This window comes from Aulostomus chinensis, chromosome 10 (assembly GCF_037954235.1).
Source record: "Aulostomus chinensis isolate RoL2024-O1b breed Wild chromosome 10, RoL_Achi_v1.0, whole genome shotgun sequence".
Classification (NCBI taxonomy): Eukaryota; Metazoa; Chordata; class Actinopteri; order Syngnathiformes; family Aulostomidae; genus Aulostomus; species Aulostomus chinensis.
The window spans coordinates 2,536,598-2,564,185 of NC_141329.1; the positions used below are offsets into that span (position 1 = coordinate 2,536,598).

Consider the following 27,588-nt stretch of genomic DNA (forward strand, 5'->3'; position numbering starts at 1 on the left):
GCTCAGTGTAGTAGCCGGTTATGGCGGCGGTGTGTGTTTGTCCATGAGGTGGGGGACGCCTGCTATTCTTGAGGTGTGTGACAGAGCGATCCGAGCGAAGCGCTGCCATGGCGGGAGTGTTTGACATTGACTTGGACCAGCCGGAGGAAAATGTCTCCGATGATGAGAACGAGGAGGTACTTAAAAAGAAGCCGCTGAAGGGAACTGCGGGACTTGTCACAGCAGAAACTCTTAACGCTCGCTAGCTAGCCGCTAGTTAGCTGTTAGCTGTTAGCCGCGTAGCCTGCTAGCCACAGCAGGCCTGCCTCTACAGCCAGAGCTCTCGGGCCTTATCTGGCAGGGTTAGCACGGTTAGCACAAGCTACCGAGCTCGCCACTGTTAGCTTCTATCACTAGAGAGCTGTCACTTGTGCTGCCGATGTGATCGTAAATGTGTAGTGGTGATTAAACTGGTGCTTTTATTGAGCTGTCAGGGTTTATAGACAACGCTGTCATGTTGGAGTTGTGCCGGCAAACCCTTACTTGGCCAAAGCGGCTGCAGTGATAAATGTGGCTCAGTGTGCAACAGTTTATTTTGGCAAAGCGGTGACAGAGTGGGTCTGTGTGGACTGTGTGCCCGTGTCTCTGTACACATCGAGCTGAAATGCATCAGAACAACACCACGACCATCAAAACACTGATTGCTCCTTCTTGAGCGAAGGCTGCTTGACCTGCTCTGCTCCTCAGTGGTGGAGAAGGCGATCAGAGTCCACAGACACATTCAACAAATAAAACAACTTCTGTGCCATCCGTTTGCATAGTCAACCTTTGGCTTTTGCAAAACATCTTGCATCATGTTGATGGTCTTGTAGCATGGTTGAGCAACTATTGCACCCGCGATGTTGGGTTTTGTCACTCTTCCTGAGAGAAAGTGAAGTCAAACACCTTCCTGAACAGCCGGTTATCACAAACTAGAGGCATTCTTCATCTCTCCTGTTGAGTAGTAGGGCAGAAATGTCAACTCTGCTAATAAACCTCATACCCTGTCTAAATATAGCCATTTATTTCAGTTTCTTTCAGTGATTTGCAAGTCTTGTAAATACTTCATCACAGCAGACGATGCTGAAACACTAAAGAGAAGGTTTGGAGCAGAAACTCTGCGGTGGTACTGAATGAAGAAAGTGAGAAACGGTGCCCAAAGACAAACCTCAGTGGATGGACGTGTGGTTCCTGTGACGTGGTTCGGACACACTCAGGGATGTGCCTGCTTTGACTTTAACTTGTGTTCTTCCCTCCAGGCGCAGATCAATGACATCATGGACCAGTGCAGCGGATTTGAGTTGTAAGTCCTGAGCTCCTGTATTGCTTTGTGATTTTAAACAGTCAGAGTAAGTGCGGGTGTGAAGAGCTCAGTGTGGCTTTGCAGCAACATGGATGACTGTGAGAAGATCGAGATATCGGAGGACAACGTCAATCAAGGGACGGAGAACATCAGACCGGAGTGCTTTGAGCTGCTGCGGGTTCTGGGGAAAGGTGGTTACGGAAAGGTACTGGAGCAGGTCTCCATTTTCCCTCTCATCCTTCATTTGACAAACTTCTCAATAACTTTCCTCTCTGTGCAGGTTTTTCAAGTTCGAAAAGTGGTGGGTGCTGCCTCGGGCAAAATATTTGCCATGAAAGTCTTAAAAAAGGTATTTTTTCTTTTCCCTGCTCGACGCTCTTCACGATCCTGCTCAGGTCCCATCATTTGAAGGGGTTTTACAGCTGCTTCATATCGTGTTAACATAATTGCATGCTTGTTATTACCAATAAACATTATGATGCTTCTGTTTGCCAATATTGGCTGCCCTTGAAGCCAGTGGTGGGGTAAGGTTTCACTGCTAGCTGGTAGATTGCCATCAATGCTGCTCTGCTGCAGCTTTGGCACTTACAGCGCTCTGCCTCAGCCCATTAGATTCCACTTGATATTCACGCTGCTTCTGCTCGATTTGCTGAAACGACCCCGGTGACACACCGGAGACCTGCACAGCTCAGCCGGACAGTTCCATCATTCCACTGGAAAGCGGCAAACATTAATGTATCACGCAGCTTTGATAAAGGCAGGAGGGTTGAAGTCCAGGACCAGTATTTATGTAACATCTCAGGGTGGGAAATCCGCCCCAACTTGCCCCAAATTCTTGCCAGTGACACACGTGTATTTTTAAAGAAAACATGGCTGTCACGCATGTGCAAAAACCTTTTGAGGCCAACAGTGACAGAATAACTGATCAAGTCTAGAACACTGGATTTCCAGTGATTAAGATTACATATTAAAAGCTCAGAGCAATAAGTCTTTTTTTTTTTTTTTTTTGCTATTTAAATTGATTCTAAAGAAGTTTTTAAGATGCGGTAGTCCTGCAGTTAGAAGGCTTCATTCTAGCAGAGCAGTTTGGTTTCTCTCTGTTTGTGTGTAGTCCAGTAGGAGGAACCTGTTCTCCGCCTGCATGGTTCCAGTTCACCTCTGCACCAGCAGGCGTGTGTCCGTGTCACTCGGCCTGCCGGGGCTCCGTCTGTTGACCCAGCAGCCACGGCTGAGCCAACACGACTGCTGACAGGCAGATCTTTAGCTCCCAGCCAGGAGCAGTTAGCACAGAAATGACAGCAACCTGATGGGAGGGTGGGGGTGGGGGTATTGATTCATGACAGAAATGTAACACAATCCACAGTGTGAAGCTCTGTAGGGCTGCACCCTGTTCAGCTCTTACAGTGAGTTGATCAGTTGTCGTTTACAGAAATAATCTGAAGACAATCCGAGTTGTGATTGTCAAGTTTGCTCCATCAGTGGCTCGTCTGTGCTCGCAGCTCTCAGACGGTGCTTAGTAAAACATTTCTAGTCACTTGCTGAGTATTAACAGGTATTTATCAAGCAATACTTCACCCAGAAAGTGTAAAAATACTCATAAATATCTGTCTCGAGTTCACAAAGATATTTTTTTTCCTTCCTGCATTGCTTCTTTGTGGCTCCCGAGAGTAGAAGGATCCAGCCACGTATATCTAGCTTGAAGCTAATGGAGGCTGACGGCTATCAACAGCAAAAATGTTGGTTCCCACACTCTGAAGGTCTCGTTCCGGTGTAATCTCTTCATCCGCGTCTTCTTCATCCAGCTGGATGCTCAGTAGTCCAAAAACACTTAGATTTGACAAAGAAATAAGACAGGACGGGGGGGAAAAACATCTTTGCGAGCCTCAGACACTCATTGTGAGTACTTGAGAGGTAAAATACAGTATTTGTGCAAAGTATTTGGTGAAGCAATAAACACCCAGTCGTTGGAGTTGTGAATAACACACTGTTTTGTGGGTGGCTGTCACCAGGCTATGATTGTACGCAACGCCAAGGACACAGCCCACACCAAGGCAGAGAGGAACATCCTGGAGGAGGTGAAGCATCCCTTCATTGTGGATCTCATCTATGCCTTCCAGACAGGAGGAAAGCTGTACCTCATCCTGGAGTACCTGAGTGGTCAGTACATGAAACCTGCCTGCGTGTGAAAATCTTAACCAGAGAGTAGCTCAGGCAGGAGTCTGAAGACCTGGAAACAGGTTAGCATGGCCCGTTCAGTTCTTGCTTAAGGGCTTGAAATAAGTTCTATGGTTCACTCTAGCATAGGATGTAGTTCTACTCCTTCAGTACTGCATTTGGGAATTTCCAACATGTGTCATGAACAGCAGCTAAAGGGGACTGCAGAGTTCATGACGGACATTTTCACATCGAAAACTGACATCAAGTTTGCCACGGGTGCATTTTCTGCAGTGGTGGAAATCCAGTTTGCTTGTTGATCCAAGGAACCTGTTGTGACTGCTTTTATGTACATTTAGCAGTTCATTAAAAATAATACGAATGCATTCAGTTTTCATTTGTTTGGTTTTAGTTTACATGTTTTTGGGTGCCACAAAGGTGCCTCTGTCTCAATTCATGAGGAGCAGAAATGCTAACTTTACACCCTACAGCGCTCCGTACGCGCGCTCCTCCAGTGTCTGCTGTCATGGTGAACCTTTTTCTGGAGGGATCAGGGTCGTTGTAGAGATGGTAGGTGTGTTAACGTGCTCACCTGTGCAGGAGGAGAACTCTTCATGCAGCTGGAGAGGGAGGGCATCTTCATGGAAGACACAGCCTGGTGAGGAAACACGTCAGGGGGCAGTTTGATTCCCAGCGAGACGCAGGGGGTTGATGATGTTTGGGTTTGTTGTCTGTGTAGTTTCTACCTGGCTGAGATCTCCATGGCCCTGGGCCACCTGCACCAGAAGGGCATCATCTACCGGGACTTGAAACCTGAAAATATCATGCTCAACAGCCAAGGTGCGCGCGTGTGTGAGGGAGTGAACATGGAAATGAGTGTGTTATTTGCTGTGTAATGATTAAAGGTCTTGGAATATTTTCCTTGGAGGCTCACCGAGCTTCAGTGTAAATGTTCTCGTGGTTTCCACTCAGGTCACGTCAAGTTGACAGACTTCGGCTTGTGTAAAGAGTCCATTCACGACGGAACCGTCACTCACACCTTCTGCGGTACTATTGAATACATGTACGTGGGCTCCTCTTCCTCTCGTTCTTGGCTCTCTTTTATCTCTGGTGCTCATCCGTGACTTATTTTCATGAATCTGTCTTTCAGGGCTCCAGAGATCCTAATGAGAAGCGGCCATAACAGAGCGGTGGACTGGTGGAGTCTGGGTGCTCTGATGTACGACATGCTCACAGGAGCGGTCAGTCGGGCGTCAAAATAATGCAGCTTCATTCTCTCATTGCAAATTCCATAAAACACGATTCACAAGTGGAAACTGCAGTGTTGACGTGTGTGTGTGTGTGTGTGTGTGTGTGTGTGTGTGTGTGTGTGTGTGTGTGTGTGTGTGTGTGTTTTCCGGCTGTAGCCACCGTTCACTGGTGAAAACCGAAAAAAGACCATCGACAAGATCTTGAAGTGCAAGCTCAGCCTCCCTCCCTACCTCACACAGGAAGCTCGAGACCTCCTCAAACGGGTATCACGCATTTGCTTTGTTATTGAATTGATTATTGATTATTAATGCAGAATGTAATTATAAGGGACGTTAGTTTAAATCTATAACCCGACTCTCCATGTTCTGACGTGGTGCAGTGTGGACCAGTGTCTGCTCGGCTCCTGCTGATGGCAAAGTTTGTCTGGAATTCAGGGATGTTTTACAGTTTCAGTGGATTAACGTGAAGTGTTTGTTCAGTTGCTGAAGAGAAACGCTTCGTCGAGGTTGGGCGCAGGAGCAGGAGACGCCACGGAGGTTCAGGTGAGACCCGGAACGCTCTAGTAGAGCAAATAACAGAACCACTTCACAACTGCTGCCATTTCAGAAACCAAAGAGCTCTGAATAACGACCCAACAGCAGGTCACCTTAGCAGAAGTCGTCTTTCCAGTGTAGGGGAGCTGTCAGGTCACTGCAGCATGAAAGAAGCATCGCACACCGACTCCTTTTCAAAACACGGTCGAAAACCTGCTTGTGGCTTCCAAACGGAGCGTCTGATGTAGCGTGTGGGTTCTGGTTGTGTTTTCTCTTCTGTCTCGTTCAGTCCGTTTGAATGTTCCTGGTCCAGGTCCGCAGACCTGCACCAGGACCAGACCGAGTCCTCCTGGAAAGATGGTTTTCTGTTGTTGGATGCGGTCGAGCCTCTCGGCCTCATTCTGCAGCACAAGAACTACAAAGGCAACGAGACTTTTACTTCCGTGTCAAATAAACTCAAGTCACTCTCTGTGCTGCAGTTTTTTTAAATGAAAACAATCTGGAAGCAACTTCTTTCACATGCGTATGAAACGTTAGCGTGGCGGTGCTGCACGCTGGCTCTGATTGGCTGAAGTTTGGAGTGTTACTTGTCTGTACGTGCCGAACCCTCCACACCTGTACGGTCCTTCGTCCCAGATTTGACCACGTTGCTGTGTTTGACTGCTCACAGGCTCATCCCTTCTTTCGACACATCAACTGGGAGGATTTACTGGCTCGGAAAGTGGAACCTCCCTTCAAACCTTTCCTGGTCAGTGTCAGGAGAACCGGAACCGGCTGATATCAGCTGGTTCTTTTGGTATCAAGTGGAGGATTCCGTGTTAAATGATAGGTTTTGATCTGTGCTGGAAAATTATACTTGAATTATACAGCAGCTATGGCTGTATAACAGTAAAGATGTTCCATATTCAAACACAACGTACAAAATCCACTTTTATCCAAATCTTTGGTCACAGTTATGACAGAGAACCTGTTTGGTGGTAATAGAACACAGTTATGTAGTAGTAGTAGTAGAAGTACCATTGAAGGATGATACTCATATTCTCTCCACCTGGCATCTCTGACCCGTTTCAGCAATCAGCCGAAGACGTGAGTCAGTTTGACTCCAAATTCACCAGTCAGACACCCGTCGACAGCCCGGATGACTCGACTCTGAGCGAGAGCGCCAATCAAGCCTTTCTGGTAACGCGCCGCCGTGTCTCGACCAGCGTCACAGAGTGCGTTTGTGTTTCCCTCTAATGTGTCTGAGCCTCTCACAGGGTTTCACCTACGTCGCACCATCAGTCCTGGAAAACATCAAAGAAAAGTTCTCCTATGAGCCCAGAATCCGTTCGCCTCGGCGGATCGTAGGCAGCCCGAGAACGCCTCTCAGGTGAGACAGGACGCGACGCCATGACTGCTGCCACTGCTTGCATTTGTGAAAAATATGACGATTCTAGTATCTAACGTAGACATTTGCTGACTTTTCATTATTTTAGATCCATATTTTACTGAAATAAAAAATAATTTTTGTCCCACACTGAACTTAAACCTATTGAATTTTGTGGTCCCATAGAGGACGCTACTGGCCCACCATGGGCCCTGGCCCCGGTGGTTGAGAACCACTGATCTATGCAAAATACAGAGGTGACATTACTCCCCTAGCAACTCTGCCGCGCAGCTCATAAATCTGCATGATGAGGTTCTTGTCATGTGTTTTCAATCTGAGAATTTTGTTCCTTCGTCTCAATTCTTGTTCAAATATAGAAGAAAAAAATCTAAACTGTGGAGCTGCGAGTTGTTGAGACTGTGACGTCGTCTCCCCCTCCTCTCATGTCCTTCCAGCCCGGTCAAGTTCTCAGCGGGGGACTGCTGGTCCCGGAGCACCCTCCTCCCTGCTGGAGGACCCAGCGTCCTCCAGTCTCCTCAGGACCAGGCCATGGAACTGTCCACCCCGGAGCAGATGGACGTAACCACCAGCTCGGAGGCCTCGGCCCCTCTTCCCATCCGCCAGCCTGCCGGGGTCAACCTGGCTCAGATGAAGCAACAAGCGTACCCCGTTGTGGCCAAACGGCCTGAACATCTACGTATGAACCTATGACCCACTACGCCTCTCGACAACTTTATTTGTTGACTCTACTTTTTTTTTTTCTTTCATTTTGTTGATATTTTTTTAAGAAACGAAGCAAAAAGGTATGGATGCTTGAGACAATGAGAATCAGAAGTTGCGCATCCGCACACTACAAGTACTGTCCCAGCCTGGAGCCTGTGTGTGGGTCTGGGACTCCAGCGTGCTGCAGTTCAGTGTTACCGTCTCATCACCTTCGTACCACTTCGCCGACACCTCAGGTCACATGACCTTTGTCTTCTCACCCCCCCACCCCATGTTGCCGAACTGGAGGAGGTCTGGAAATCTGAGGATCAACAACGTTCGTGTGAGCAGGAAATCAAAGGCGATGATGTTTATCTCACAGTATGCAAGCGATTTATTGTAAAGCTGGTTTCAGACCTGCTGGGTGATCCCGCCATGAATGGACAGCTCGCAGTCCGGCAGTCGGCTTCATGCAGCATCGTCACGACACTCAAGCGACCACATTTGCGCTCAACAAGCAAATAAACTGCACATTGTTTTCATGTTTTTATCTGGTGTGTGTACCTGTCAGTCACATGGGTGTGCCACTCTAACTTCGGACTGTCGACCAACACAAGCATCAACTTTGATCATTGATGTTTTAATTCTGTTTAAGGAAATGCCATCTTGTTTGGATCACACTTGTTTGATTGTGCTTGTAGCTGCTGGGTGAGCAGAGACTTGGTGAGAGAGAGAGTGAGTGAGTACTGGACTTTGTCAATAAATGAACTTGAAACCCTCAATACCACAGCTGACAGACAGGAGGCAGCAAAGCTCCCCCGAGTCTCGTCGTCGTGGAGGTCAAAGAGGCCGAGACGTGTCGTTGCAGCGACCTGAACGGGTCTCGGCTGCGTTCACATCCGGACTCGAGCTGTCTGCTTGTGATCGGATCACTCAGGATGTTAAACTCGGGTCTGAGCCGGCCCTGAAATGCAGTCAGTCTACTGTACAAGACAACTTCCAAAGTGCTTTGCGCCATTTGAATGAATGCCGGTTAGGAAATTGCTTCCATCGGGGGATTTTTGACTTCTTCTTGGACAACAAATGCTTCCTGACTCTGGATGAAACGATTTAAATTGGGTTTTCACGTTAAAACGATCAAATGAATCATTGTGAGCCGAGGACAAGGAGAGGTTGTTGTGTTGATGACCATAGCTTTATGTCTTATGTTTTATAAAAGAGAAAGATGCATTAACTGCGCTATTCGTCAATGAATCAGAGCCTAAATTAAACACAGATCAAATACGGTGACGCTTTACCTTCTTTGGATGTTGATGTTGTGTATGACCTGTGGGATGGCTGGTTTGATGCAGGGTCCATCCCTCACTTATCTGCCCTTCAGACAAACAAACCACCTCACCACCCCCCCAGGAGACAGCGTGACCCCAGGAGTGACCTCATCGCAGAGGCTGTGTCGCCAGTTGATCTGGACACCGTCTGTGGTCGTGAGGCTAAATTCTTCCAAAACTTGGGGCAACATTTTCAAGTCTCTTGCATCCGCGCTCACTTGTCTTGGGAGGAAATTTTAAGATTCCTGTAAAGCGAGGAAATTATAATAAAAGATAAAAAAGCACTGAGCGGATTGTGGGGTTTTTTTGTCAACTGACTTAAAAAAAACAGAACTCAAGAGGCGGCTGACATTTTTAATTACATGTCCAGTTTGTTGGATCATTAATTTTGCACCATGAATGTCAAAGTTCATAACAGCAACATTATAAAGCTGCTATTGAGTTTTCACCTCTCAATCATCCTTTGTTTGCCTTCCATGAAATTTGGGATGATCCTGAACGAAATTCCCTTTATAATAAAAATAGAAAATAACCCTGATCATGAAGCGACTGGAGCAGCGCAACGCCAGTTTGTCAAACTACAGAACTTCTTAAAAACATTTAAAAAAAAAAAAAAAAAAAACACGTTGCTGAGACAAACAGTAACAATTTATCTTAGATTGTTATCATGAAAGAAAACCAAACGTACAAAAACATCAGCATGAACGACCATGAAACCAAACCGCCGAGGCTGCGACCTACAGACTTGAACGGCGACCACAATCAACACCTTTGACCTTGCTTGCTTTTTTTTTTTTTTTTTTAATCCTGTGAAAGTTTTAAGTTTCAACATTCACAGCTGACAGAGCAGAGGGATCTTCAATGCCGGCTCTGGAGGAAACGCCTCCACGCCCTTCAGTTCTGTGTAAAAGTTCACCTCTCTGCTCCTGGATTTGACTTTTTTGTTGTTTTTTTTTAGGAAAACATGGAGTATTTCTTTATTTTTCAAGCCACAGGAGATCCCAACCGCAGCCACTTGGAACCTCCCACGAACACATCTGCCTCTTAAACCTGCTGGTGGATCGACGGCGAGAAGCTTTAAAGGTGTTTGCACGTCCCACTGGGACTCCTGTAGCGAGCTGGTGAGTGAACTGTCCCGTCACATCTGGACAACTTTGGAAACTCCTACCAGGAACCAGGACGGGGAGCCAGCGAACGATTTGATTATCAGCTTTCTGCTCGGAAACACCAATACCACAATAAGAGGAGTGCCATCAACGCATCGTAGCTGAGACGTGAGTTGGTCCTATAACAGATTTAAAAAGTGAATATTTGGAAAAATAAATATGCTGGATTGCTCCAACATTCTGTGATTGACCTTTAAGGAACGCTTCTAAGAACGAGGACTGAAGTGACGACGGCAGACGTGTTGTTCCCTGCATCTCAGACAAAGTTGGCTTTGTGAGTCGATGTCTTCAAATTCCACATCTACAGAGTTTGAAAAGCTAAAGAAGGCAAAAAGAACTTCAACTGGAAAAAAAAACAATATTTTACTTACAATCATTAAAAAAAAACAAAACAACAACGATTCAGATCTGAGTCAAACAGCGATGGAAGTTAATCTTCAAATGGGGTCTCAATGAACCTGGATTACCAGATGAGTCGAGTTAAACAGCATCAGGTTTGAGGCAAGAACATGAAAACTTCCCAAACAGAGGAACCTGACAATGATTGAACATAAATGAATATTCTTGCTCCTGACAGTTTGGTCTGCTTCCTGCTCCTGCTCACTCTTTGCAGGTACAGAGCAGGAGACTCGCTGAGCACACAAGAACAAGCAGTCTCTACATGTGACGCTCTTTTCCCTGTACTGTCCTGCGCGACAGAACAAGCACCCGGCTGAGATGTCGCACTGATAGTTTGGTCTTGGATGATCAAATGCTGCGAGCTCAACCATCTGGAATCCATGAAAGTTTACAAGGAGCCCAGAGAACGACTTGGATGTGCTTTTTGATGCAGATCTGCTTCGATTCGTCCATCTAAAGCATAAACAGGAAGAAATGTGGCAGCTGGAATGAAAGCGTCCGTCTCCAGCGTTCAGGTGTCTTAGGAGCAGAAGAGTCGGACCGGAGCGCCGTCACTTGCTGACTCTACACCTCCACGCAGCAGGGCTCTTGTCCTGCAGCATCCTCATTTTCTTCCCTAACACCATCCACCAGGCTAATCCGATCACAACACACACCCCCGACTCTATGAAGTAGCCGTCCAACGTGGTCACGCAGGCTCCGCCCTTCTTCACGCACATCTGGAGATGAAACAAACCATCTGTCAGTGCTTTCAAGGAGCTTACACGCAAACACGGCTCACGCTCGTCATCACTCACCCACACCGCCTCCTGGGAGCCGCAGCTCTGGCCGGCGGCCCCCTGGCACTTCCTCCAGGTCAGGAAGTCCACCATCCACAGCGCCACGGTGGACGGCCAGTTTCCTCCCAGGTTGGTGACGGTGTTCAACAGCGTCATGTAGGTTCCACCAATCAGTGGGTCGCTCACTTTAGCATGGAAGGCCATGCAGGCAACATACATACTGTACAGCGCCACCTGGAGCACGAAGACGTATTCAACATGTCAGACTTATTTATCATCACATCAACTTTTTCTCCAAAGGCCCACTTGATTTATTGAGTGTGTTCACTCAAAAAGACAGCGCTGCCCAAAGTAGGGCCCGAGGGCCTTGCATGGCCCGCCATATGTAAATGTTAATAAAAACAGGCCCAGTAATGTTTACTAAAAATATGTAATAATTTCCATACCCATTTTCTTTTTGTGAGGTAAAAATACTCTTTGAATATGCAGAATCCATAATGAAGAAGTATTTTTTCATCGTTTGATCAGGAAGCAGACGGATGTTGGTTTAGTGAAGTAAGAAAAGAAAGAGGAGGCAGAGACACCGGTGCAGAGACCACACACACGGGAACACACACACTGTCTTTGTGTTTGGCCTGCAGCCAACAGACACACTTTGGCCCCGAGTCACAGAAACACTCGGAGCAACCTGGGAAAATCACTGACAGAACATTCCTGCATGTGGATGTGGTTTGAAACCACGTTTCTAAAGGAATAAGGACAAACAAAAATGGTTCAGTGATCAAGCTGTGTTGTCCTGGCACCGCCAGCACGAGCCAAGAATGCCGTGTGCGTTCTTATCCTGTCGCTCGAAATAAAAAGATGATTACAAGGAGAAATGATGGTTAAAATGATGTCACACCTGATGTGCTGCGTAGCTGAGCAGCAATATGCCGTAGTAGTAAGCTGGGAAGCCCCCTTCTTCTTTTAGACTCTGAGTCCACCACACCAGCAGAGCGAACTCCAGCCCGATGAGCAACCTGACGGACAAACGCAGCATGTTAGCCTTCAGCGTGATTGTGAGTGTGTGAGTGTGTGTGTGTGTGTGTGTGTGTGTGTGTGTGTGTGTGTGTGTGTGTGTGTGTGTGTGTGTGTGAGAACCTGAGGGGGAAGGCTTTGTAGAAGACATCCAGGGGTCTGGGCCCTGCTGTGTATTTACTGATCACCAACGGTAGGAGAATCTGCAGAGGCACCATCGGCACCGCCAGCAATGCCAACTGCTCCTTAGGAACTCCAGCCTCCACCAGCTTCAGCCCGGTTACCGCGTCTGCTGCAGAGAAGCCCACCTGACACACACAGCGAGGACATAAGTAGAAATCACTAGCAGCAGGAAAGCAAAGGGGTGCCTCACAAGTGATGCTCGTGTACTTTAGCAGTCAGAAGCAGGACACAAAAGGTGAAGACGGCGGGCATCTTGATGATGGTCAGCAGCAACTTGAAGGTTTCAGTGACTCCCTGTGTCTCCTCCTTGACCCTACACACTCCTTCAGAACCCTCATTCTCCCTTTTAAAGATGGCTACCAGCGTCGTGGAAACCAGGAACACCATTCCCCAAAAGAACAGGAAGTCTGAGGCAGGAGAACAGACAGAATCAGGTTGTTGAGAACTCATGATCAGAAATATATCACGTAAATCAGGAAAAGGTTCTTCACCGGGATACCTGGCAAGGTGACAATGCCCACGTCCTTGGGCTCTGTTCTGAGGTAGTTGTTGCAGAAGTCTGCAGACTCAAGAGCCAGAAAGAGCACATTACCCAGGAAGTAGCCAGCTGTCTGACCCACTGAGTTACACGTGGATGCATAGCCCACATTTTCTCTGGACAACATCGTCAGGGCCCAGCCGTCCACAGCGATGTCCTAGGAGACAGAGAGGGAGGCATCAGAGAGGATCCCTCAACCTGCACGTGTCACGCTGCTGATGGGCGCCTACCTGAGTAGCCGCCAGAAAGGCGAGCATAAAGAAGACTCCAGTAAGAACCACGATGTTAGGACCTCCCTCACGCTGTAGCAGTGAGTTGACAAATGTGGAAAGGTAGAGCATGAAGAAGCCCAGCAGGTACTGTGTGGGCACCAGCCATGACTTTCTGCAGAAACATGTGGGAGAGGAAGTTTCATCCAAAATATACAACATGGAGAGAACAAAGTGGTGCATCCATAAACAGCATGGCCTTATTACCTTCTGCCAAACTTTCTGAAGTACAGAGCATCCACCAGTGGAGCCCAAAGAAGCTTGAGACTAAATGGCCAGAAAACAAAGCTAAAGAAAGCTTGGTCCTTGTAACTGACATTCTTACTCTGTAGAATCAAAGGGATGCTGCCAGCCAGTCCCAGAGGAATCCCCTGCAGCACGTAGAGGAGCAGAAGAAGCAAGACATTGCCCAGCTCACCCTTAATCCCAGTTCGGCATATGTGATGCCCCCTGGTCTCTGAATCTGAGGCTGTCATGAGAAAAGGTAACACTTCTGGGTCAGAGGTGTCACTCTCTCCCTTCTCAGTTTCCCTCATGGTTTCAGGTGGGAAGGAGACACACGCTGACTTCCTCTGTCGAGCGTTCTTATCAGCGCTTTCATCTGAGTGCTCCATGATGGAGCGGCGGGCTTCAAACCTGCCGGGCCCTCAGCAAATCTGACGAAAACAACGAAACAGATCAAACAGACGAAGCAATGGCACAATTACAGCCACGATGAGCTGCAATATACCAGAGGACCAATTAACAGTCTAGGAATTTTACAGCTGATTCAATATGCAAGCAGCGAATCTGAATCAACTTGTTCACTCCTACAAACTGATGACACACAGGTTCTTCAGCAGCGGAGGCAGTAGAGCACAAACATACTGGATGATGAGAAGAGTCAACAAATTTCACCTTGTGATCAACGCAGGGTTGAAATGTAAAGAGAAACATTTTGAGAGATTTTTTAATTTTTTAATTAGGAGTTCATTATTTATTGTTTCATTGATACAAAGACAAACAGGGACACTTGGAGTGATTTTGAGGCTGCAATACAGAACTTGTTCCCTCAAGGTTAGAGCCACAGATGAGATAGAGCTTGTTTTTAACATATGGTGCCTCATTTTAACCTTTTTTTTTTTTGTAACAGAAAATACATTTACTGTTAATTACTGAATTGATGGCCACACTGTATAACTTCTTGCCAAAATTTGGTTGATTTGTGACCATAAGTGTACTTTTTGTTATTTTCAACCCAAGTTATATCTTGTGGCCTAAAATTACAAAGTTGAGGGGACAAACTGTATCTAATTTCCTCATATATATATATATATATATATATATATATATATATATATATATATACATACATATATATACATACATATATATGTACACATATATATACATACATATATATGTACGCACATACATATACATACATATATATGTACGCACATATATATACATACATATATATGTACGCACATATATATACATACATATATATGTACGCACATATATATACATACATATATATGTACACATATATACATACATATGTACACATATATACATACATACGTACACATATATACATACATACGTACACATATATACGTACACATATATATACATACATACGTACACACATATATATACATACATACGTACACACATACATACATACATATGTACACATATATACATACATACATACATACATATGTACACATATATACATACATACATATGTACACATATATACATACATACATACATATGTACACATATATACATACATATATATGTACACATATATACATACATATATATGTACACATATATACATACATATATATGTACACATATATACATACATATATATGTAAACATATATACATACATACATACATACGTACACATATATACATACATACATACATATGTACACATATATACATACATATATATGTACACATATATACATACATACATATATATGTACACATATATATACACACATACATATACACACATACATATACACACATATACATATATATACACATATATAAACACATATATATACACGTATATATATACATATATACATATATACATATATATACACACACATATATATGTATATGTATATATATTGGAGAAAGGAGCCAAAGTGGCAGTGCGCGGAAGTGAAAAACGCAACGTGTTGACATCTGCCGCTATCTTCTGCTAGCAGAGGAAGGAGAAGCTAACGATGGAGCAGGAAAATTAACTGGCTGTTTCTTATCAAATGAGCACTCACTCGAGGATGAGGACAAATAAGAAGAAGATGCTTGAGATGAGCCAGACACAAGCGAGCGCCTTGTCTGCATGCGTACCTGGTGGTGATGACAGCGGAACTAACAGCATGCTAACTCATAAAGATGAAGAGAAACGGCGGAATTAAACAGAATCACTCAAGCCAGATCCCTTTTGAGTCGCGGTTGATTCAAGCTAGAGCCGGTAACATTTTGGGAAAAGGACACAAGTGATATGAACCTTCTACCGTTCGACTTGAGATAGGTCACACCGGCGTGAAAACAACGCAGGGAAATCAGGAAGTCATGTGCGTCTCACACGTAAATGTGTCCGGCTCCTAAGGCTGACGTGTCAATCTCCACGACATGGAGTTCCGCGTCGCTGCAAACTCCGAAGTCAACGATTAAAGACTACAGTGATTATGATAATGATGATCAGAATATTAATCAAGTACTAGATGTTGGAGTGACACTGGACAAACAACTTTATAACCTGTTCGAGGAATGAAAATGCGGGAAGAATCTAAAGTGAGAGCAAGACAGACTCGCATCCCAAATGGGCCAAGATTAATGAGTCTGTATCCCCAGAGGATGGAGACATCACACCAATAATTACATCAGTTCCACAGAACGCCTCATTAAGAGCCAAGGTTCAAGCGGCATTGAACTGTGTTTTTAAACTTTAAAAAAAAGTGGCAGAGAGAATTTACAAGCAAAGCAGTAAATGAGGAGAGGAATCTCCCAAGTTCCATCCCTCCTTTTTTGAAAGGGAGGAATGTGTGAGAAAATACCTTAACCTGCTCAAGCTGCAGTACCATTGCATCACTGAAATATTACCCAGCGACAAATATAAGTATTGGTGGTAAAATTCTCACATTTTGGCGGTAAAAGTTTGCTGTGTTTTCAGAGGTACAGTGCGACAAAACGTAGCTACTGCGTAGTAGTTGTGTACTGGCCGTTCTTGTTGAATCAAAAACGAAACAAAAAAAAAAGAATAACCACCCCCAAAAGTTACTGAATTACTGTAACACAATTAGTTGTAAATAGTTACTTCCATGTTTCACAACAGCCTTTTTGTCTGGAATATAAAAAAAGAGAGATTTAGAACTGCAATGTGCTGAGATGACTATAAAGTGAAGTTGTTTCAGTTCTATCATTTCTTACAAACAGTTTTGTCCTGAAATGTGTCTCGATTGACAGGAATGTCTCCCGGTGATGTCACTTCCAGGTTGCCATGAGGTCAAACATGGTAGGCAGCGCCTAAGTAATTTGTGTTTTAGATATATATTTGTTATCTAAAGATATTGTGAAGTGGGTCAATATTTATGGCTGTGTTGTTGTTTGACCTTCACAAAACTGCGTAGCCATTGTGACCCTATGGTGAGTCATGGGGGGGGGGGGGGGGTGTAGCTAATAAATCAATAATATCCTCTTGAATCAGAACTGGGGGGCACTTGATGGTGACTTGTGATTTCCTGGTGACAGTTTTAACTCCTAGGAGCCATTAATAGAGCAAAATCCAAAATAGGAGGGAAGTCAGGGATCTCCAAATTCTTTTTTAAACACAATCAGACCTGAAGCTTCTCCACAGTCTGCCACAGCCATGCTTGTGTGAGAGGTAATGGATAACGGCGTGCTCTGCCTTATGGTCAATATGAGTGCATGTGAAGCTGCTTATCCCTGCAGATGGCATGTGACATCATGCCAGCATGTGACAGCAGGACGGTTGTCATCATGTGAGAGGTTGCAGCTTTTGATCAGGTGTCCTGACAAAGAAAATAAGCTTCCGTCACTTGCCTGCTTGGTCGAAGAGGACGATCAGATTTGTGTCATGGCACCAGACAAACAGAGAGCTGTGATTAAATCAGTCCAGTCGTAGTCGTGCGTGTTTCAGAATTAGCATTTCATTTAAGTCATGGGGCTCAATTTCCTCCCAGCCGGGGTCAGTAGGGTCACTGAGATCTCCGTGTGTGTTAAATCATCCAAGTTCATGGATACGTCAGAGGTATTGTCACTACTGATGAGCATAATATCAAAATAAGTGTCTTTTTATGATGTTCACTGGTTCAAAATGATGCCAAACATCATGAGAAACGGCGGTCCTGTCATGATGCAGTTCATGACTTTTTCCACAGGATGGAGCAGAGTTCTTCACACCGTGACGTCTCAGCCTCTCCTCACCCCTCCACTAAAACCTGCTAACAAAGCCATACGACTATTTTTTTAAATTCCTAAACACGAGGGGGAATTAATTGCATGAATACTGCTAATATATTTTTTTTAATGATGAATAAAGTAACTGTAGTTTTTAATTCTCAGTAACTGACAGGAAGCAACTCCTTGTTCCTGGTATCTGTTGGTAGGGTTAAAAAGAAAATCCTGAGGTGGAAATCCCGCATTCACAGCTGGAGGACATTTGTGAGGACCAAAAGGCTGACGGTTGTTGTGTGTGACCCTCGCAGAGAGGAAGAGACCCACACTTAGAACATGCAGTGTGTTGGAGTACAGCGGGTTCCTCACACATATGTGCTGCTATGACCTGAAAAGAGAGGGAGGTCTGAGGTGCTCGCACAGTGAGGCTGGTAGCAACCTCACCTCCAGGTGACGCTGGTGACAGCTGGGGGCTCAAAGGTGTCAGGGCCTCCGTCTGTCTCACTCTAACCAGCCAGCAACTTCAGGGAATTCCTGTAAGTTAATTTCTTCAAATGTCCCACAAATGTCCTCTAGGAGGAGAGGACGAGCTGGAAAGATTTTGGTGGTCAAAGGTCAAATGTGATGCAGTATTTCTACCGTCAATCTTACATTACTTTTTTAACGTTAGTCCAGTCAACTGTGGGATGCTGGAAAAGGCGATGCAGTACTCTCCCAAACAATCAAAGTAAACTGTAAAATCAAGTAAAAAAAACACACACACACACACATATATATATATATATATCTCGCATATATATAATATGGTAGAATACTGGTCTCTGCTCACTTTGTTTGGCAAATTACTGCAACACCTTTTCCTGTGAAACTCCAGCAGTGTTTCCTGTGTTTTGAGGTATATATAATGTAAAAATTTACTTGTTCTTCTATTTGCATGAATTTAAATGAATGATGACGACTGAATTTTCAATTTTGGGTGAATTTCTCCTCTTTAAATATCAAATGAATAAACTGGGTTTCCAATAAGAGCGTGATGGTGACAAACTCTGACCCGCTGACGAGGTTTACGACCATAACAACCATCACCACCACCCTCATGTAACCCGTACCATGCTGTGCCGAAGCTCAGCCCTTCACTCCGGTTTTGGGGGTTTAACTTTGCGCTCCACCCCTGACTCGTTTATCCGGTCTGTCCTCCGGGTGAAAGTTATTCCCCAGTAGGAGGACGAGAGACGGTGACAGCCCACTCTCTCCCTTGCTACCCAGTCTGCTGTTGAGACAGTCGTCGGCGTGCTGAGCTCACCACAATCTGTCTCCCTCCCTCTCTCTCTCTCTCTCTCTCTCTCTCTCTCTCTCTCTCTCTGAGACCTGGGACACCGAGGCGAAGAGGACAGCTCATTCCACAACACGGCAGTCCTCCATGGCTCTGTGCAACGGAGACAGCAAGGTCAGTGGAGCGAGTTGCAGCCGCTGCTCTAGCACTGGCTTACCCGGTTGACTTCATACTAGGACCCCTGTTCCTGTTTTAGTCCCCCTCCCCGTTAATTACGGCCTGTTTGGTACCTCGGGGGGAAAGTTAGAGAGCGTTGAACACACCACCATCACTGCCTCCGAGGAGGAATGTGACCACTGCCTGTTGCAGCGTTTGAACATGTTGCTCTTAGATGCTAAGTCTTTTCTAACCTTGAGCAGAAACAAACCCTTTGCCACTAACCGTGTTGGTATTAGTCCTAAAACGGACCCCCCCTAAATTATTCGTCTCCAAGCACCGCGTGGGTTTTAGCTTAGCGCCGCTAGCCAGCTGCTCGCAGAGCGTGCTGCTAACATGCTAATGCTGATTACTGTTTATAGTAGACGTGAGCTAGCATGCGACATGGGTGATTGAGCAGCTAGCCTTAGCCGGGAAGCCTGGATTTACAATGACACCGCTGCCAACAAGGTCTGCGTGATAGCTCTGGCGTTTATTTTTCGAAGGTGACACAAAGAATCCGGTAAGACATCGTAGTTGGTGCGGCTGCTGTCACACGCTACGAGCTAACGGACTGACAGTTGGCTAACGTCGTCACTAAGCTAGTAGGAGCCAACTTGCGGTTACCGGTACACTATAGCTGCTATTACTGTTGTGCTACCAGCTTATCTGGTGCACTTTAGCGTGTAGCTGTTGGGTGTTTCGCTCATAACTTCCATGCCATTCCCGTCGTTATTCCCAGCTCATACACTGGACGTGGAGGCTATGGGTCCCGCGTCTGAAGTGTTTTTTGGCAACGGCGGAAGCGTTTTTTACCACGTGGGGTCATGTTTCTCTTTGCTGTTCTCATCCACCCAGATTTGTAGTTCTTGGAGGTGGAGATCTGTTTTATTTAGTTCCGTTACTGAGAGTGGAAACCCAATCTGTGAGCCCGCACGTTTGTAAAGATGACATGCAGATCGACAGCTACCTTGAAATAGATTCGTCAGGGGGGCCCTTAAATCATCTTTGACCAACTTGTGAGATTCATGTGACACGAGTGATGAGCTGAATGGTCGCATCGCGTTCTGCGAGAGGCAGTAGCGCAGCTCACATGTCCATAATTAGTTTAGGCCTCATTGAGTCAAATTTTCCAGGAGGTCTGAGGTGCAGCTCAAGCAGCAGGCATGGACATGCTCCTCTGTGTGTGTGTGTGTGTGTGTGTGTGGGTGCTGGTAAACATTTGTGTGATTGTTTCTCCTCTGCAATGCCTAAAAATTAACTTTGTGAATGTCACTCTCCACAGCTGGAGATCAGCAGTGCAGAGCAGAATGGGTCATGCGAGGGGGCAGTGGCAATCCTGGATGCAGGGGCCCAGTACGGCAAGGTGATTGACAGGCGGGTGAGGGAGCTGTGTGTCCGCTCAGAGATCCTCCCCTTGGAGACCCCAGCCTTTGCTATCAGAGAGCAGGGTTACAGGTGAGCACATTGAGATATATTGACCAATGTAGAATTGTGACTCTGTTTTGTGAGTCTTTCACCTCCCTCACACACCTGAGCCGTGGGACGTGTGGGGTCCAGCACGTTTGAGCCGGTGTGACGGCTCATCTGACCTCTGGTGGCGACTAAAAAATGATGAATGATCTGCACCAAAACCCGGGTCTTGGTTCACTGAAATTAATCTTGGTGTGAGGTGAAACGGTCAAAACCAAAAAATCTAAAACAATGTTTTGATGTTGGGGAGGGAAGGAGGGAGGGAGGGGAAGATTAAAAAACAAAAAGGCAAGTAAAGGCTGTGTTGTAGTTGGACAGCTTCATGACGCCACAAGTCCGTCTGATTAGGACGCCGTTGGACAGCTGAGATATGGAGACAGTTGTGTGGCAAAAACATCAAAACTGACATCCATTGGAAGCACACTTGAATGCATTTTGACAGGATTGCGTGTGACTGCCTCCTGTAGGGCGATCATCATTTCAGGGGGTCCCGCCTCTGTGTATGCAGAAGATGCCCCCTGGTTCGACCCTGCCATATTCACTATCGGAAAGCCTGTCCTGGGCATCTGCTATGGCATGCAGGTACACACACAACAACACGTGATCGTGGAGAATGTCCCTCATCCTGTACACCTTTGTTCAAGAATGCAGTTTTGCTATATGTATTCACTTTGAGTAGCTGCACTTTTCCATGACTCCAGGCTACTGTTCAGCTTCTTCTCCCCAAACGGGACTTCCTCGCCGTCTTCAAGGTCACGTTGACACTAACTGAGGGAGATGAGAGCATCACTCACTCACTTTTCCCAGCCAGCCTGCAGATTAAAACCAGCAGCTGTCTGCTCTCAAGCACATTCTCTAAAACGAGCTGTGTGCTCAGTTTGCTGTGTGTCTCTTGTGTCACAGATGATGAATAAAGTTTTTGGCGGCACAGTACACAAGAAGAGTGTAAGGGAAGATGGAGTGTTCAGTATTGGACTGGACAACACTTGTTCCCTCTTCAGGTAACACACAAACACACACACGTATACATGTAAAAGAGGTGCAGGCCCCAGCAGGACTCTCTCACCGACTATGTAGTGGCGATGGTTTTCTGAGAACAGCTTCAAGGATCGTGGCTTGATGCTGCTTTTTAGCAGATGCGGGGAAACTGCTCAGCTCCTGAATGTGGCTCAGTATTTACTGCATAGTAGCTGCTATCTTGGAACTGCGTGTCTTTGTACTTTTATTTTTTTTGGCACCAGATGTTCTGTGTAATTTTTCCAAGCGGGGGGAGAAAAGTAGTAGGATCACAAGAAGTGCCAGTCATGAACTCGCATGGCGTGAACCTCCATGGGCCTTTTTGATATCAGGATGTCACGCATGGAAAGGAAACCTCAAGATTAAAGTGTCAAAGTGTGGTTGAGCTGGATGCATTTGTAATCTGGCATTATTTGAAATGTCTGTATGTTTTTACGTGTGTGCCAGAAAGCAATCGCTGAAATCTCTGCATGTAGATCCTCAGTCGTGTGTTCAAGGAGAAGTGTTAGGATGTGCATTTTCCCCATCCAATATATCGAATAGATAAAATACTTTTGTGTGTGTGTGTGTGTGTGTGTGTGAAACCAGAGGCCTTCAGAAGGAGGAACTGGTGCTGCTGACCCATGGAGACAGTGTGGATAAAGTGGCTGATGGTTTTAAAGTGGTGGCCCAGTCAGGGAACATCATTGCTGGTGAGCAGCGTGTGAAACAGAGGCTGAGGCCCTGATTAAAAAAAATCCAATGCTACTGCAGTATGAAAAAAGCTCCATCTGTTCTTGTAGGATCTGATTCATTTTGTTTTTTGTTTGCCTTCATCCAGTGTTGTGATTTTGGTTAACAATGTAATTCAAATGGATGTTTCCTGTGTTGTTTAAAACTACTGTGCATCGTATTGTCTTATAAATTAATTTCTCTTCTCGCAAAATGAGTTCTCGCAATTCTCGTTAAGCTGACCGCATAAATCTCTCTGCATTTCAGACGAAATGTCATTGGTGTGTGTGGTGACTTTCCCAGGCTACCATTTAGCCTCTACCAACTTTAATTTGAATGGATAATTTGAAATAAAAACATTAGTAGATTAGTATTGCAGCTGTTGTAAATTTCCACCACAGAGGAGCCCACAGTGGAGCTTATGTTGTCTTGTTCAGCGCTGCAGCTGTCACTACTTCTGGATCTGCTTTATAGGAAGACATTAAGACGGTGGTTGATGAATACTGACGTTAACAGTCTCCTCATCTGCTGTGTTTTGTCCACCAGGAATTGCTAACGAACAGAAGAAGCTGTACGGAACGCAGTTTCACCCTGAAGTCGACCTGACAGAGCGAGGCATGGAGATGCTGCGTAACTTCCTCTTTGAGATTGCGGGATGCACAAACAACTTCACCGTTCAGAACCGCCAACAGACCTGCATCAGTGACATCCGAGAAAAAGTAGACAAGTCCAAAGTCCTGGTGAGTCAAAGTTAGGGTTCGTTTGTGATGGCATCTCTCAATAAAAGGGGGGCGAAAGAAAAAGAGCAGGAAAGAATTGTCAGCAAGTAGGTAGAATGTGCTATTTGTGGTCGTTTAAAACTGAGGTGCTGAGTGTGCTCTGGTAGCTGCTCTGCAAGTGGTGCTAGCACGAGTGGTGAGATGTTAAATAGAATCAATTAAACTCTCAAATTAAAGCGTTCGGTGTGAAAAGCGGCTGTCGACTCCCTGAGCGCCTTCAAACTGGGCCTCATCTCAGGGGAGCGTGAGGGTGATAAAAGAGTGAAGGAAACGGGCTCCGAGCACATGATTTAAATTTAAAGACGAACGCGTCACCTCTGTTTGTTGTTCTTCAACTACAGTGAGGTTGCAGCTGTCGCTCGCTGTTTCTTACTGGGCTGCACAAGTGGGCTCTGGGATGTGTGACTCCCAGGAGCTGGAACGGCACTAATTAAAAGTACAACAGCATCAAGGCTGTAGCCATCCTTTCTTTATAAATGAGTCCATGATTTTCCTGCCAATGAGCAGATGCAGTATTTTGATGTTCAGAGACAACGTGACCAAAACAACCTGCTTCACAGAGTGTTTGTGATGATTGCTTCAGGTGCTGCTGAGTGGTGGCGTCGACTCAACAGTGTGCACAGCCCTCCTCAACAAAGCTTTGAACCAGGACCAGGTGATAGCGGTTCACATCGACAACGGTTTCATGAGGAAGAGGGAGAGCCAGAGTGTGGAGGAGGCGCTCACTAAGCTGGGCATCAAACTCAAAGGTACTGGCAAAGAGGCCTTGACAGCGCGCCCCAACCTGGAGAGACCCAGAAATGTCCTCAAACCCAAACCAGACCGTGCGTTATTAGAAAGCTCAGAGCTGGACCCGGCCAGAACTGAGAAATACTGGGCCCAACCTGAACCTGGTCAGCCCAGAGACGCAGCACCGATTCCAAAGTTGTGTCCTGTTATTGATGTTAGAACTTAGTGTCTTATCTGATGTGGAAGCTGGTGCTGCTCGACTGTGATTTGACTCGTTTAATCAGTCAAAGATGCATAAATTCACATTTTCTGTTCTCGCCTACATATTTATAGAACAAGTACCTACATAGTTGTGGGATGTATAACCCACTCCTGTTGTCTGGCCTGCCCCCCCCCCCCCCCCGTCTCTTCAGTGGTAAATGCAGCTCACACCTTCTACAACGGAACAACGACACTTCCCATCTCTGAGGAGGACAGGACACCCCGGAAGCGCATCAGCAAAACCTTGAATATGACCACCAACCCTGAGGAGAAGAGGAAAATTATTGGAGACACATTTGTCAAGGTGAGTGCACGCCTGCCTGCTTGTACACCCGGCTTGCAGTTTGTATGGATACAAAGTCAGGGGTTGAAATGGATTGCACCCTGCAGGTGTCAGAAAATGATTTGGGACTCCTGTCACGGTCGTGTGGGGCAGGTGTGGTATGGAGAGGGAGGGGCTGTTGTCTCTTTGGCTCCGTGTGGATGATGTCAGTCATGGTGAGCTCAGTGAGGCTTTCCAAAGAATGTTGTTGTTGCCCTTTTTTAAATCAGATGTCACTCGCTGGGTAAAGTTCGGTGGAGCTCGTGATGTTGGGCTATGTTTGCCGCCTGTGTAGGAGTCAGCTTGGCTGAGCTCATGGAGGCGGAATCTTAACATTCGAAAGTGGTAGTTGCTGTCATTGCTGAGGCATAAGATGATGAACATGCTGACAACGAAGACAAGATTGATGAGCCTCGTGACACCGTCAGCGTCAGTTTAAGTCGCTGATTTGATGACTGACTGCTCACGTTAATATGTGAGACATCACGGCTAGCTAACGTAGCGCTCGCATCAATCTATCAAGCTTTGGAGTTAGCATGCATTAATGTGATGAAATCCATCCATTTTCTACTGCCTATCCCAGCAGCCTTCCCCCTGGACAGGTCACCAGTCCATGGCAGGGCCAACACATAGAGACAGACAACCATTGGCTCTCCCAGCCACGCCTACGGTCAATTTAGAGTCTGGATTAACCTGGTCCCGAGATGAAATCATGGACAGGTTATGAAACTGTCGATCTTCAGTGGATCGTATGATGAGGCTTTGTGTTTGTGTGACCCTCCTCCTCTCTGGAAACTCTCTGTATAAAACCTAAACCCTTTGAACCTTTACTTTTATTTACTGAGCACCAGAATCATTATGGATGTCTCAAGAGTCTGGACAATGCAAAGAAAAGTATCATGTAGTCACTCCAGCTAAATATTTGATTCCATATTTATGTGCTCTTTTTAATCATCATCTTCAGTTGTTTACACCTCTCTAACAACAAATGCAGCTCAAAGTGCTTTACAATAGACATGAATACATAGAATACATAGACATGAATATATGTTAAAACCATAAAGAGAGTAAAACCTGAATGCATGTCAAAGCCATTTATTCAAATAGAATTACAATTAAAATATTTAAAAGATACAAACAAAGCATAAAATTTTATTTTATTTGAGAGTAAAGCAGAGAGCAAGTGCAGCGCTTGATTAAGGTAAAGAAATGTGTTTTAAGCTTTCTTTTCTCACGCAAGCTGGCTTCCTTGAGGCGTTGCGTCAGACCGTATGGATTGGTTTGCTTTTCAGGTGGCGAATGAAGTCATAGGAGAGATGAATCTGAAGCCAGAGGAGGTTTTCTTGGCCCAGGGCACCCTGAGGCCTGACCTCATCGAGAGCGCCTCTCATCTCGCCAGTGGAAAGGCAGAGGTCATCAAAACACACCACAATGACACAGAGCTCATCCGCAAACTCAGAGACGAGGTACCTCACACGTGCACGCACCCGTTTCTACTGTAGTGTCAGTGAGCAGCTTATCCTGCTGCGTCAGCATCCTTCACTCCTAAAGCTCTTCTCTGCCTTTTGACTCCGTGCCACAGGACACCCGTAGGTGCTACCCGTTCACCCCTCCCCTTACCAGCTGTTTCATGGGTGTTCTGTGTGATTTTTCTCCTTTCAGAAGAATTCCACCACTACGCAACACTCAAGCACGTCACTCGCTGTTGCACTGCTGATTGTACCTGTTTGTGATCCTGCAGGGAAAAGTAATCGAACCGTTGAAAGATTTCCACAAAGATGAAGTCAGAGCACTTGGCAGGGAGCTGGGTCTGCCAGAGGAGATCGTCTCTCGACACCCTTTCCCTGGCAAGTACATAATCACACATGGCTGTTATGTGAATGCTTATAGTGGGTACATAAGGTGCAGGTGTTTCATCTGTCATTGGCCAATAAGAGCGCTCCTCCCCTCTCCTGTACATGTAGGCCCTGGTCTCTCCATCAGAGTGATTTGTGCAGAGGAGCCGTACGTCTGTAAGGACTTTGCTGAAACGAACAACATTCTCAAAATCGTCACGGACTTCTCTGCCAGTGTCAAAAAGGTCAGAAGGTCCTACTTACTGTTATGTGCAGCCTCTGCTGGTTGATTGGCCACATTGCACCAAAAGACCCATCACTGCGCTCATGTTCTTCAGATCATTCAAAGATATTTCTGTTTGTCATAGTTTTTGCTGTATTCATACATGAAGGAGTGTTTGCTCTCTGTCTCCTCTCCAGCCCCACGCTTTGCTTCAGAGAGTCAAGTCTTGCATATCAGACGAGGAGGAGGAAAAGCTCATGCAGATCACCAGCCTTCATTCACTCAATGCCTTCCTGCTGCCCATAAAAACTGTCGGCGTCCAGGTACTCCAACGTCCCCTTCATCAAATCCAGTCACTCTGCATTTGGATTAAGTTCTGTGTTCCTGAAAGCACCACCTCGTCCAAAAACTGCAGTTTTTCAGTTCAGTTGTCTTTTACTTCCTTAGGCTGCGTAAGGCAGGTGGTAGTCCACTTCGAACCTCCTAGTTTAGGAACCTTGCTTCTACTCATAAAAATATCAGATCTGCATTGAAAGTTGACCTGCTACAGAAGCTCCTTCGATGCCTCATCAATCAGGAAGAAGCCTCACTCAGAGCCTCAGAAGTTCATCAGACAACCTTTCTATCAGTCTTGGATCCTCGTCAGGCCTGATTTTGACCTGATGATGATCCAAGATGGATGTAGCTTGAAGTGAGCGTGCAGGATGTATAGCTACTCCGCTGAGTCCTTAGATGACTAAACAGCCTTTTATAGCAACATTTCCAGCAAAGGCTGGCCCAGAAATGCGTATCTGAACTGCTGCATAGAAGTCCTGATGTCTTCAGAGCTGCTGATGAGTGCTCAGGCAGTGGTGGCTTGAAAGAGAGCATCATTGTTGCTGCTCGTCTCTTGTTGTTATGTCTGTGACTCAGTGGTTAACGACGAGTCATGTCTGCCCACACACATCTTTGTGGTACCTGCGGTGGTACATGCCGGGTGTTGCAAGCCAATCCGATATTGTTTGTAAAAGAAACAAAAAGACCAGTGTGTAGAAATGGCAGGGAAACATAGAAGAACGGCAGACTTTTCCAGTTGTTAAAGTTGAGCATGAGTGTTGTGTGGAGAGAATGAGGGACTGTGCTGGGTGTGTTCTATTACTTCCTGTTTGAAACCAGAGTTTAATTTAGCTAAAACCTCAGATTGTGGTTCAGGCAGGAGACGGAGGACAAACACAGACAACTGCTCCTCGTCTATTTGTAGAAACGTCTCAATGTCGGAGGGAAGTCACACATGCTAACTAATGTTTAAGAGTTTTGTTGCTGTCAGTGCTGTTACTCCATCTCTCCCT

General features: G+C 45.8%; 3 protein-coding genes across 8 annotated transcripts in view; 2 read left to right on the forward strand and 1 right to left on the reverse strand.

Moving 5' to 3' along the window:
- Nucleotides 1-2: 2 nt before the first annotated feature.
- On the forward strand, nucleotides 3-8,944 carry rps6kb1b (ribosomal protein S6 kinase B1b). 2 transcript variants are annotated; one of them, XM_086215546.1, is made up of 15 exons: nucleotides 3-176; nucleotides 1,278-1,321; nucleotides 1,406-1,526; nucleotides 1,602-1,670; nucleotides 3,331-3,478; nucleotides 4,076-4,133; nucleotides 4,215-4,315; nucleotides 4,448-4,538; nucleotides 4,626-4,716; nucleotides 4,882-4,989; nucleotides 5,206-5,268; nucleotides 5,930-6,007; nucleotides 6,331-6,438; nucleotides 6,516-6,628; nucleotides 7,081-8,944. In XM_086215546.1, the coding sequence occupies exons 1-15, from the start codon at nucleotides 108-110 to the stop codon at nucleotides 7,334-7,336; spliced, it is 1,518 nt and encodes a 505-aa protein (XP_086071672.1). In that variant the 5' UTR covers nucleotides 3-107; the 3' UTR covers nucleotides 7,337-8,944. The 2 variants fall into 2 exon arrangements, with proteins under 2 accessions (XP_086071672.1, XP_086071673.1); XM_086215547.1 differs by having other exon boundaries at nucleotides 7,003-7,118.
- slc33a1 (solute carrier family 33 member 1) lies at nucleotides 8,942-18,787 on the reverse strand. Of its 5 annotated transcripts, none has more exons than XM_086215545.1 (9): nucleotides 18,746-18,787; nucleotides 13,214-13,662; nucleotides 12,968-13,121; nucleotides 12,699-12,894; nucleotides 12,407-12,606; nucleotides 12,140-12,324; nucleotides 11,901-12,018; nucleotides 11,018-11,233; nucleotides 8,942-10,939 (listed from the first exon to the last, which is right to left on the reverse strand). In XM_086215545.1, the coding sequence occupies exons 2-9, from the start codon at nucleotides 13,618-13,620 to the stop codon at nucleotides 10,772-10,774; spliced, it is 1,644 nt and encodes a 547-aa protein (XP_086071671.1). In that variant the 5' UTR covers nucleotides 13,621-13,662; nucleotides 18,746-18,787; the 3' UTR covers nucleotides 8,942-10,771. The 5 variants fall into 5 exon arrangements, with proteins under 5 accessions (XP_086071671.1, XP_086071668.1, XP_086071669.1 ...); XM_086215542.1 differs by lacking the exon at nucleotides 18,746-18,787 and adding an exon at nucleotides 15,297-15,611; XM_086215543.1 differs by lacking the exon at nucleotides 18,746-18,787 and adding an exon at nucleotides 15,533-15,597.
- Nucleotides 18,626-27,588, forward strand: part of gmps (guanosine monophosphate synthase) — a 12,923-nt gene continuing 3,960 nt past the window's right edge. The window contains exons 1-12 of the mRNA XM_086215540.1: nucleotides 18,626-18,889; nucleotides 20,196-20,368; nucleotides 20,851-20,965; nucleotides 21,287-21,384; nucleotides 21,989-22,092; nucleotides 22,658-22,851; nucleotides 23,474-23,639; nucleotides 24,033-24,184; nucleotides 25,495-25,668; nucleotides 25,944-26,049; nucleotides 26,167-26,282; nucleotides 26,458-26,583. Coding sequence (XP_086071666.1) covers nucleotides 18,863-18,889; nucleotides 20,196-20,368; nucleotides 20,851-20,965; nucleotides 21,287-21,384; nucleotides 21,989-22,092; nucleotides 22,658-22,851; nucleotides 23,474-23,639; nucleotides 24,033-24,184; nucleotides 25,495-25,668; nucleotides 25,944-26,049; nucleotides 26,167-26,282; nucleotides 26,458-26,583 — 1,551 coding nt within the window. The 5' untranslated portion in view covers nucleotides 18,626-18,862. The remainder of the gene's footprint in view (nucleotides 18,890-20,195; nucleotides 20,369-20,850; nucleotides 20,966-21,286; nucleotides 21,385-21,988; nucleotides 22,093-22,657; nucleotides 22,852-23,473; nucleotides 23,640-24,032; nucleotides 24,185-25,494; nucleotides 25,669-25,943; nucleotides 26,050-26,166; nucleotides 26,283-26,457; nucleotides 26,584-27,588) is intronic.